The sequence below is a fragment of the Seriola dumerili genome, unplaced genomic scaffold (genome assembly GCF_002260705.1).
Source record: "Seriola dumerili isolate Sdu_G_001 unplaced genomic scaffold, Sdu_1.0 BDQW01000068.1, whole genome shotgun sequence".
Classification (NCBI taxonomy): domain Eukaryota; kingdom Metazoa; phylum Chordata; class Actinopteri; order Carangiformes; family Carangidae; genus Seriola; species Seriola dumerili.
Window position 1 is genome coordinate 8,522,165 of NW_019174323.1, and position 12,460 is coordinate 8,534,624.

The 12,460-nt window shown below is 42.5% G+C and overlaps 1 protein-coding gene across 4 annotated transcripts in view; it reads right to left on the reverse strand.

Moving 5' to 3' along the window:
- LOC111220207 (adenosine kinase-like) overlaps positions 1-12,460 on the reverse strand; it is a 108,648-nt gene that overhangs the window by 25,097 nt on the left and 71,091 nt on the right. For all 4 annotated transcript variants that reach the window (XM_022743215.1, XM_022743213.1, XM_022743216.1 and 1 more), the window contains exon 7: positions 10,698-10,868. In XM_022743215.1, coding sequence (XP_022598936.1) covers positions 10,698-10,868 — 171 coding nt within the window. The remainder of the gene's footprint in view (positions 1-10,697; positions 10,869-12,460) is intronic.

Genomic DNA, 12,460 nt, shown 5'->3' on the forward strand with positions numbered 1-12,460 from the left:
ATTTTTGCATATTGCTTCCTTCACTCTACAGCTCCACAATGCATCACTTACAGTACGCCTACATTAAAATTAAATATGTTTGATGGCTGAATGGGCTCTGGCATTAAGAAACCATAGTTTGTATTTTCCTATGATGATTTGTTTGTGTTATTGTGACTTGTATGGCAGGCTTTTCTGTGGGGAAGAGGCGTGTCGGTGCGGATCTGCTGTGTGGTTGGATTTGGACAGGATTGAACAGTATCGCTTCATCTTCAGCATGAACAGAATACTTTTAGTTCATTTGTAGTTTTCAACTGACAGCAAACTCTTTAGAGGTTGGTTCACCTGCCAAAATGCCACTGAAATAGATGGAAAATGACTGTTGCTCGCTGTCATATCTTTAGTGTAAACTGCTGTCTGCTGTTCATTTTTTTTCTTTGTATTCTGGTGGTTAAGTTGTTCTCGACACTGCAGCTGTAGTGCTTTTAGGGAATGCGATCGAGCATTTTTGAAGCTGGCTTTCAGAACAGATTGGAAATGTCTCAAGTTTTAGTAAAGGTGAGGCCAATTCTCATTCTGCAGATTAATTCAGGGACAACATACATAGAGAATTACTTGTTGTTCATTCTAAATAAAGTTGATTACAAGTACTTGATTTACTACTCAAGAATCAGCAGTGTTAAATTATGCAATTTTTACTATATATAGGCCTGCAAACAAATAAATGGCGTCTGCATAAGTGTAAAATGTAAAATAGAGCGCAGAATCAAGGAAATAACAAAGTTAATCCATTTTGATGAGATTTGTCCAAACTTTGAAAGCAGGTGCGGGGGTCGACTTCAGCTTTTCATGTGACCAATTTCAACAGTGCCTTGCCTGCCAATCCATTACACCACCTCTAGGCAAGAGCCTCTGCTCTCATCTTGACTGAGTCTGCCTACAAGGGCAGGAGAGAGGTCTCTTTGCAAGCCCACAGGGACAGCAGCAGCACCTACAGCACAGTCCAAAGGTTAAACAATCGGAAACATGTGCAGCACTAAATATCTCTGCTGATAGCAATCTCAGTACGGGAAAGCAGGGTTTGCATAAGGGGCTTAGAACAGAGGATGTAACCTCAGATAGAGCAGGAGGGAGCGGGCAGGCATTCAGCCGGTCTGGTGGGGCTAATGGAAGCCGTGGCAGCAGCAGTAGCAGCTTTGTGCTGGGGGGAGTTAGTTATCAGACTGATGGCCTTATCAGCACTAAGGGCCTCTATCACACATCTCACCTCTGGGCTCTAACAAGGGGTCAGTGAGAGACGTCAGACTACCAGCGACCGGCTATCTCTCAAGGAACAACACTGGATGAAGGAAAAGTGGTGGATGAACGGGTTTGCTCAACAAAGCAGAGCTCATGCTGCAGCTTTTAACCAGTTCTCATAACTCTCCCTCCACTCAGACTTCCAGATTTAAAAGTTTCAAGATTTTCGATGAATTTTCTATCATAAAAACGGTTATGCCCAGCTTATAGCATGGATACAATAATCTTGACTCAACTTGGCTAAACTCTCTTGCTGGTTTGGAGTCAAAAAAGTGATCAAGGAAATTGCAATTAGGCGAGACTTCCCTGAATAATTTACCTGTGGAAATATGAGCTTCTGACACGTCTGAGAACTAATTTTGTTTCAAGTTTTATTTTTGCTCCAGTAAGTTTTTATTGATTGTCTGGAAGCTTGTTTAGTCAAGGTCCACCTAATTGAATTTTTCAGGATCAGGGACTTCAACAGTTAGAAGATTATTGTTTCTTAGTCAAGCACATGAAGCAACTGAATCGCAATTTTGATTCCAGCTCTTTGGGGCACATTTTCAGGGTCAATACATCAAATTATCTTAAAATTTAGATGATAGAAATAATGTGTTGGGTGAAACAGTAAATTAGCAGTTGTTTGGCAATCACGGCGTTTCAGTTCTCTGGAATGCCTCCAGTCATAAACCTGCTGCTGACGGCCTTGAAAATGTATTTCTTAATCACTGATGAGATCCTACATAAGCACGTTATTTTCTGCCAAATTTAATAATAACAACACTGGTTATTTCACATGAGAGACTTGTGTGTTTGTGTTTATGCCTGTGCTCTTCTCTCTGGGTTTTAAGTGGGAAGAAAAAGGTGATGTCGGGTTATTTCCACACATCATCAGAATGTAAGAATCCAACAACACTGCTGCTTTCTTTTGCCACAAAACGAATCAAATTTGATCAAAACACACCCACACAGTCCTGATGAACCAGATTGAGGTTAACTTTGAGTTTTTGATCTGTAGCTAAATATGTCCTTTCTAACTTTCATTTCGATTGTTGTTTATTTATCCCTATCATTAAACATTGTAAAGATATAGAAGATTTAGTTGTTGGTTGCTGTCATTTGGCAGTTTGACTGTCATGTTTGTGTAATCAATATGGGTATTCTCTTGTTTTCTTCCTATTCAGCATATTTGATATTTCTTGGAGCTGTTTTATTCTGTGTAAACTTTGCTTCAAAAAATGACCTGTGTGTGGTACCACGATTATGATTCTACATTTATTTTTTTCACTCTGGATAAAAACAGCCTTTGTGGAAAAGCGTGCAATAAAAACTTTTGATGAGGTTGAACCCAACTTCCTTGCAGTCCATCAGTTCTTGCAGCTTATTACCCAGTAAATTCAACAGACATTTGGTTGCAGGCACTGCAAACAAAGGTCAAGAAAGCAACCAGCTTTTTTTCTGCTCTGAACTGCTGAGAACAGTGACCATGCCCTCCTGTGTATAATAAACATATGAGCATTTGGCCTGCTCTATTTACCTCCTAATGAGAAAAAAGATCTGCTCTGGAGGGACTCGCATGCTTCAGAAAATGAATAAGCCAGGAAGAAAAAAAAAAAAAAAAAAAAGCTCTCAGAATAATTCAAACCATTTGTGTGCACAGGGACATGAGAGCTTTGTCTGAATAAATTGGCCATACAAAAATTGTGATGATGTCCAACACGTTATCTGTTGATGTGGCATAAGATGACCATTTGCCAGAATGAAAAGCAGGATGGAGGGCAGGAGAGGTAAATCATCTACATGTATGACCACAACTATCATGTGATAGAGTTTGCAGGGAGAGAAAAATAACCACATGGCTCCTCTAGAAGGAAATGCCTGGCATGGTGCAATTAAATAAAACCCACAGCAAATTAGAAAAACAAATATTTTCATTCAGTTAAAGTGGGACCAATGGGCAGATTGAGCAAACCAACATTTCTAAAATAAGCCCATAGGTTCCATTATCAAGGCATGAGGCAAATTGATTTGGTATTACGGGTGGGTAGATTATGCTTGCTGATTGTGTCTTTGTCTCTTTCTTCTCCAGAATTTTCTAACCATGAGGAGAATAGGGGAGTTCTCCAAACGATACTGAAACATGACTGTATAGCCTGGACTGTGGGAATACAATCATGAGTAGACAAAGCTCAGTCTTCCCGCCAACTCTGTGTGGATAAGAGGATTTGAGATTTGGGGTGGGGGGTGGGGGGGTGCGGACAGATTACGGGGGGGTGGGGGACGACAACCGGCCAAACTCCAAGCAGCAGTGATTTGTGGGGAGGACAGGCATGAGGGTTGTAAGGGTATCTGGGAAGCCCGCCGGTTCAAACTTAAGTAAGTCCCTCCAGCAACAAGCTGATATCCTGCGCTCTCTCCTGCTGTGACAGAAATACACTGGCCTCAGCGCCAGCAGAACGTGGGCACTATTGATCTGCTCCCAGCGCAATATCTCCTCTTACATCCATAATTATTCTCCTTCAGAGGACTCCACCGTGTGCCCTGGCTGCCCGACTGGCTGGCTGGCTTTCTATCCACCTCCTTGTTAAAGATGCTCTATGGTCTCACATTTCACGTTGCACTGCCAAAGACCCCCCTCTCTTAACCCCGGCATTTTCGAATATTTCATGGTTCAGTCCCAGGGTTGGGGAAGGCGGCTTCGGCACGGCACAATTACAGTGGTTAGTCGGACTCCTCTGGTGGAGCCATGCTGGCTCCCAAAGTACCATGACTCGCGAACAGACAGGCCAGGAAAAACAGAGGAATGTTGGAGAGATCATTCCTCTTCTGTACTGAATCCTCTCTCTGCCTGTATACAGACAGGAAAAGGCTAATGGTTTAATTGTAGCAGTTGCAATATCTTCTAGCGACACTTAATGTGATTGAGTAGTGGTTACCAACCTTTTTGCTTGGAGCCCTTTAAAGTGAGACAGTGTAAATCTTCATTGAAGAAATAACACTTACAAACGGCATTTTTAATTTATAAGCAATAGACCCCTAATGTTAGCTAATGTTACAGGAAACCTAAGGTAGTGTTCAACTACATTTTAGCATGTCAAACATTTCAACTGTTTTAGCCCAGACATAAAACAGGAAGTAAATATTCTCAAAAAAAAAGTAGTTTTTCAGGCTTCTTCTGATGCATGAACATTAGAATTGTTCTTGGGCTGGGCCGACAGACTTCCTGGTGACTCCGGCACAAATGAACTGCACGAAAATAATTAAATGATACGACTCTTCTTCTGGCTAAAACTGTCATTTTGAATGCAAATTGTAATTCTGGAGTGTTTCTGATGCTCAGAAAAATGCATTAATCATTTTTACGGTCTCTTTTGTAGTGATTTTGTACGGGGAAACATTTTTGGTTCTAGCGGATATTGTGTGACTTGCACGTCTGATTGTCACCACTATGCCAAAATTGCTGCCCAGGCCAAGAGCTCTTCTTGGTGGCTTCTTCGTTTCACTCACTCACTCACTCACTCACACCAGATTGCATAATGATGATGTAATTCAGTGTTTCCCAACTGGTGGGTTGTGGCCCAAAAAGTGGACCATGGGTCATTTCTAAGTAGGTCACAAGAATGTGGGGAAAAAATAATAATAAAAAGGAAAACTTTGAAAGGTAATGGATTTTCAGCAAAGGAGCTGTTGTATTTTCCTGTCCTTTTCATCAGACCCATTTACATGTTATGCTGTAAAAATATTTTGTTACCTAAGCTGAATAAGTTATAACAGCTAATGCATTGCTTTTCGTATATTTTAAGTTTGTTTTAAGTCCTACTCGCTATCTCTTGCTGCAGTGCTTCTTATTTCATTAAGCTCAAAGACCCAGTTGTATTTTTGTTATTTTAGTTGTAGTAGCAGTTTTGTCTATATTTTGTGAATTATAACTGAAGGGCAACATAGCGGTCAGCACTATCTCTTCACTGCAAGGAGGTCCTGAATTTTGAGTGCTGGTTTATGGTCTGTCAGAACTAGTTTCTAAGACGGCCGCATTCATCAAAAGTGTCTGTACCCGATCCGAATGGCCACACTCCGATGTGGTATGAAAAGCCGGTCATCATAGAGAGTGGGGATGATGCGATATTGTCTGTATATGAGGATAATAGCGACCATTTTCAGACAGTCTCTCCAGAAAAGACATTCATTGTGTTGCACTTGGTTGTTCACATGAAAAGTGCCATAAATAGTTGCGTAACAATTGCAGAAAAAATTGAATAAATAAAAAGAGAGAGCTAGAGAGTGAAGTTCAATCCCTGGCTCATTTCACATCTGCACACAGCTGGCCTATCATGGTGTGAAGTGGGTGTCAGTGTCGGATCGTCAGTTTTGAAAAGGTACAGAAATGGTCGGACACAACCCATTTCACCTCAGTTCAATGTTGCGGCCCCGTTATTTGTGACCTCTTGTCACTGGCTGCATATGTCCATGAGCTGCAAGCAGCTCAACTCATGAGTGATTAGAGAAAAAATAAATAAATTATTATCATAATATTACAATATAATTTTTTTTTCCAGTCGTTTTAATCATATTGCCTGATCCCTGGGTTGGGAACCGCTGATCTTGTATCAAACAAAGAATAAAAATTTAAAAAATGAAACAATAACAAAACAAGGCAGTTTGTGCATTTAGCAAATCATCACAGCTAATGTGCGCTATGACTCATCATACAACTCACTGACTGTACGCCACACTGAAGGTCAAAGTACTCTGGCGCTGAACGGAAGGCATGTGACTCATCACAGAAATAGCACATTCAATTAAAATTCAGTTGTGAAAGACACAAAGGAGAGCAGCAGCTAATACTTCATGTCTTTTCCTCCAATGACACATTGTGATTGTTCCGCTTCGCCGGCTTTAGAGATGGTTCTGTGTTCATCCTCCCAGTTGGCCTGTGGGGCCTTGTGAATAAACACATGGAGGTTAATGTCTCATGTTCTTCCCAGTTCTCTGCAGACAGCTCTGACAGGAGGAGAGAGAGAAGAGCCTAAAAGGAAAGCTGTTTCAGTAATACGCTAATCTAGCTCTCACATCTCTTTGTTTTAGGCAGTGAGACGGGATATTTTCCCCAAGCTACAGTTGAGAAGCACATCTCGAGTCCGCTGTGGGTGAGCTGTCAAGGGGAAATTCTATCTCCTATTCTTTTCTTTCTTTTTTTTTTTTTTTTTTTTTGTGAGAACACCCCTCATACCCTAAGGGGTCTTTAGTGAACTTGCCATCACCCACACATACTGGCAGCAGAGAGCACGCACTTCCACGGTCCCGCACACGTCACCGAGGCGATAAACAGCCAGGGGCCTCACCACAGAGATAAGGCTTCCAAGCAGTCTATCAAACAAACAAAGCCAAATGACGAATCTGGAGAGATGTTAAGAAATGACGCCATATTGCCCATGTATCTCCTCCGCCTGCCTGTTTTTCCATCCACACAAACACACAGACACACACATATATATATATATACTTGTACAGCCTGTCCTGGAAAAATCATTAGAGCCCCCGCCACCCCACACACACACACACACACACACACACACACACACACACACACACACACACACACACACACACACACACACACACACACACACACACACACACACTGCATGCAGATGTAGGAAAACAGGGCTGAGAGCCAAAACGCCGGAGGGGCTTTTCATGACAATAACCTTCTGTAGAGCTGCTTGTATCCCTCCACCTAGATCACGGAGAGGTGCTGAGGGATGGATGGGAAAATAAGTGAGATAACCATACAAAATATTAGGCGAGGAACATTCACACAAAGTACAGAGGAGGAAGAAATCCGTGTCATTTTGCTCTCATGGCCTGGAGAGATGGCAGGCTAAATGCTCTTTTAAAACAGCTTGAACATTGAAATGATGATGGCTCCTTTTGCCTCAGCAAAGCACATTAATACATAGCCGAATGCCATTTCCACTTTTGTTAAATGGCTCACCTATTGAGTATTCAATTACAATGGCTGTCTCTCGTTTGGAAGACGGGGCTGGGACCCATATAAATAAGCTCCCTCTGAGTGTGGAGCTGCAGAACGCATTGGACAGCAATGGAAGACATGTGGAGCTCCTGTATGGGGGTGGTATATAATGTTAATGGCAGAGGAGCGAGGAGGTTGTTGGGTATTGGCTGTGGGGCAAAAAAAACTAAGCTCCTCATCTGTGGTACCGTTTTATTAAGGAAGCACATTTTTAAACCATTTGCACAGATAAAAAAAAAAAAAAAAGAGCCCAAGCACATGAAATGATCTAAATTGAGAAAGCCATGAATCCTGGCTTAGAAAAACATCAGTCAGGGTGATTAATTCAGTCTTGATTAATTGTTCCATTTGTCTATGATATGTCTAAAATTCCACAATACAAATCCGCCAGTAATGGTCCAATCCTCCCCCCCCATTGTGTGGTTTATCTCTTATGCTCAAATAGCAAAAGCAAATTGTGGCTAATTTTATCGGCGAATCCACTGGCATGTGGTTTTTCCAGCAGTAATGATTCCCTCATTCGGGCCTAATTAACTGCAGCCATTAAATGGAGAGAAATGTAATGCCCAGGGTTCCATGTCAGGTAGTCAGAGGAGGACAGCACAGGAGGACTCAATTAGGCCTGTGCTGTTCCCAGGTTATCACACGACATGTTTGCCAATTAAGTGAAGTAGCGTCTGATGTCTATGTGCCTCCGCCGGCACCATCTCGGAGGCCCTGGCAACGCAGAAACGACGTCGCTAGCCTCTCCACACACCCCCCTCTCCACCCCCGGACAGACACTACACTATGCCCCAAAAAGGCAGTAATTACAGGATGGATGGGAGACTGTTATATAAGTGCAGAGCTGCTGATAGGCCAGGCAGGGCCTGCTGATGCCAGGTTTCAAACAAGTACCAGCAGGATCGAGTTACAGCAGAATTACCCAGGGTAGACTCAGTGACAAACACAGACACATTTCAACATCAGAAGCAGGCAAAAACAAGAGAAGAAACACAGGCTATTGACATTTTTTGGAGTCTGTGGTGTTGCTGTTATGGAATTTCAAAATGATCAAAAGTGAATTGTGATCTGACTGAAATAAGATCCCAGTCATGACAAATAATCCAGCACTCGTTTCTCAAAAACTTCAATCTTGCCTAAAATTATTATCGGTCGCTTTCAAAACATCAGATCTTACAGCTGCTTTAAACATATTTCCCCCAAGTGTGCGAAGCTCTGTATCGTGACTCAGTGAGTGTGGGAGAGGAAGGAAGAGACAGGCAGACACATTAGCCTTCCCTTATGGCACATTCTGCAAGGCTATTGGAGTCAGTCTGCATGATCCTGACTGTCACTGACTTGTTATGAAAGCATCACGGGCTGAGGCTGATCCATCACTTTGGGGGGTGGAAGTTGGGGGGCGAGAGGAAGGCCAGGGGGGCTGGAGGGGGCGAGCGTGGGCGAGGCAGCCCTGTTGCCTGTCACTCACCATGCACCACTGCATGACCGCCAACCTTGTCTGGCTTGTGCACAATGGGAGGTCTGGGGCTTGACTGTATGAGCAGTCATTCCCCACTCCCTCTTCCCAGCAGCCAACACAGAGGAAGGCCAAAAGGAGTCAAAACACTCTGGACAGGCATTAGTCCTATACAGACCCTGGAAGACCTCACTGCTTGAGGCAGCTGAGTGGTGAATATCTGCTCTGTTTCCCAGTGAATCTCTTATTTTGGCGGACTTAGCCGGGTTCAGTTCCGGAGAGCAAGCCCTGACAGAGTCTCCAAAAGATAATCTCCTTCAACAAACATACATTGCAATTATCCAGAGTCATTAAACTGTAATGACTGGAGGTGTGAGCAAACTTCTTACGCAAACAGTTACAGTACCACCCACCCGAAAATACATAACGCTTGCAAAATGTACGCCGTGGTTTAGGAGACAGAATCGTTCCTCACAGCAATTAGGGAGTGAGAGAGAGGTGCATATGTAAAAGGGAGGTTTTATATTGGGAGAGGAAAGAAAAGAGGGAAAAAGCTGAAGTCAGCAACAGCAATAAATCCTCAAATGCTGAGCAGTTTCTTCCAGATCTGTCCTGGTCTGTGGACCCCATCTCTACCCAAAGACAGGGCTCTGTTTAGTAGCTTTAGCAGTGGGGAGGCGAGTTCAGTCCAATGATCGTACACCCCTCCCAGCCCTCCCAGCCCCCCCCCCCCGCCACCGCTCCCTCCCCCCTCCGAAGGTGCAGTTTGTCCAGGCGGTGCCTCCGACTCAAGCTCAGCTGGCCTATTAGAGGATACTTCCCAACAGCACCACGGTCTGTGACCACAGCTTGACCTCCAACCAGCTACTCACTTCCGCAGAGCCGAGAGAAATCAATAGATTAACCGGCATGAAATGGCGATGCGATTGAGATGAATGATTACCGGACTAATTCTTATTCATCTCTTTATGTTGCAGTGATAAGTGAGAAGTTAAATTGATACTGAGGAGAAACAAGAGCAATGAGTGGAGTGAAACAGTGGATGTGGCGTTTTAGCTTTGATTTAAACAAGGTGAGAGGAAATAGTGTTAAACTATATTGAACATACTTCACCAACATTGCACAGTCCTTTGAATTTGATATCTTCATAGAAATATTCAGTCTTTATCTAGTTCTGGGTTCTAGGGCTTGGATGAGGATGAACTGTGTTTAAGTTCAAACTAACTCATGACCATTAAATTAATCGTGTTTCAGTATATATACAGCCTTTCACATTTACATCAAATAAGCTACAGTTTAGAAAATTATATATATATATATATATATATATATAAGGAATTAAAACAAACACACAGGAGGGAAAGTGGAGGGATAGAAAAAGACTGCAAGTATGGACAGAGGTCAAGGCGAATTTTAAAGGCAGTACCTTCGAACGCTCAGCAGTGCTTTCAGCTAGATGCCAATGTCGGCATGCTAACATGTTCACAATGACAACGCCATCAAGCTAATGCTTAGCAGGTGTAATGTTTATCATGGTCACCATCTAAGTTTAACTTGTCAGCATGCTTACATTTGATAAATAGCCCTATATACTAAGTACAGCTGAGGCTGATGGGGATATTAGTTTTGGAGGTATTCGATCATAAATCAGTTTGTTGGACAAACTGAACCAGATGATGGTGCGTGACGGAATGGCTGTATGACAGACTGACACTGACATCTCCGGAGTTATCCCAGCATCATGGCTAAAAACTCCACTGTGTTTGAATTTGTAATGTTTCACTTCAGATTTTGAGTTTATCTACTGAATAACCTAAAAAAACAAATAGGCAAACTGTAAACACAACCTCTTTTACTGACATAAATACAAGCATAAACACAAAAACACGTGCACTGTTCACCTTAATCAGAACAATGGGTTAGCAAATGTCTTGTTTCACTTACCGTCTCGTTGCCAAACAAGATGTCAACATAAGGCATGATCATCATCAAGGGCTCTTTAAAGAACTGGCTGATGAAGGGTGCTGAGAGGTTCATGCAGAAGATTTTGTTGTTATCTGAAGCGTGCTTCGCCACCTTGAGGATTGACTCCGGGGACACAGTCAGGAAAAAACCCTGAAAACAACACAATATTATTTACTTACATGATGTTTTCAGCTGAATCAAGCAAATTAATCTGTACAGTAATGCTGTACAGGCTTCATTATCTGTGTTTTGACAACACAACAGGGGCCAGAATGGATTGAACTACAGGCCCTTATGGACTGAAACACTTTAAACTGCTAATTTGTGGGTTCTGGATTCTGACAAGGCAATTTTAGGATGACAAGGCTTGGTATTACTGGAATAATAGAGGAGCCGTTCAAAAAAAAAAAAAAAAAAAAGCAGCAGTAAAGCTCAAACATTTATCTGAAATGTTTTCTTAGAACATACACAGAGCAACAAAGAAGAGGAAAAAAGGCAGGAAAAAATCCATCCAGGACAAAGCCTGTGGCTGGGCTCCAAGGCTCGTACTGGAGGAAGCAACATGCACGTATCCGATGATAGGGCGAACAAAAGTCTCGTCTGGACTCTCCTTACTTGGAAACAAGAGAGGCAGGTCCACTCATTGTGTGAATGAATACAAATCAGGTAAGAAAACACCTTTGTGTTTCAGGTGGAAACCTGAAGCGAGACTCTCCTGCAAGCCACACAAAAACACTCCTCCTTTGATACTGATCTTCTTAACCTTGTTTTTCAGCAACAAGCTGCTCTGTAAAACCACTGTGTCACAATAGGGGCACAGGGGGGAGGAAAGCTTCAGCACAGTGATACATTTAATCTAGCTGAAAAGCTTCCATTGTGGGCTACAGTGCAGTTCTCATTAAAGCGCTATGACATTTGCAGCAACGGAGGAGCGACCTCCATGAAAAAGAAAAGGGTATAATACCGATGAATAGAGGGCGACTATGTAGTCAGTCAAATGTACAAGGCATTACAATACAGCCATGCTAAGCAGGTGAATTCTTTATTACACATTCATGGTGTCATTCACTCTCTGGGTGGACATTGTCGTTCTTCTGCGGTACTGTATGTCCTGTGGTTTTTTTTGGGAAATGTCTTTCAGTTAAGGCCCAGGTCAGTGCCTGTGGTTGCTGTGTCACGGTACCATCTGTCGAAGACTAAAAAGGTGTTTTCAATGGGTCCGGGAGCAAAGAAGGAACTCACTCTGGGCTAATGGCCCATCAGTGACCCTGACATTTTTCTTTTGCGGTGTGCCAACGTGTCAGAGGAAGGGGAGATTGTTTTCTGACACAAATGGTCTTTTTTTGGTAGTTGAAAATAAACTGTCATGGTTACCGTAATGTTAACGCTGATCAAAGGCCGGCGGCTCGATCAAATATCCTGAGGGGTGGTGAACTTTAAAAGCCATGCCACAGCTTCTCTAATCACACACTGGCTCTGTGTAATTCACTTCTAACCTCAGTACCACTGCCAGTGTCATCACATTAAATCGCCCAGAACTCAATACTGAAAATACATTAACTGATCTCTGAATGAATTATATCCATGCAACACTGAAATACTCTTACTAAAGTACTGTTATACTTCATCACCATTTGACCACTCCAGTCCCTTTAATGTGCTGGAATTAATTACGAATCTAGAAAAAATACTGCAATTTCAAGACAGACAAAAACATGCATCATAAAATTACACAATAATCT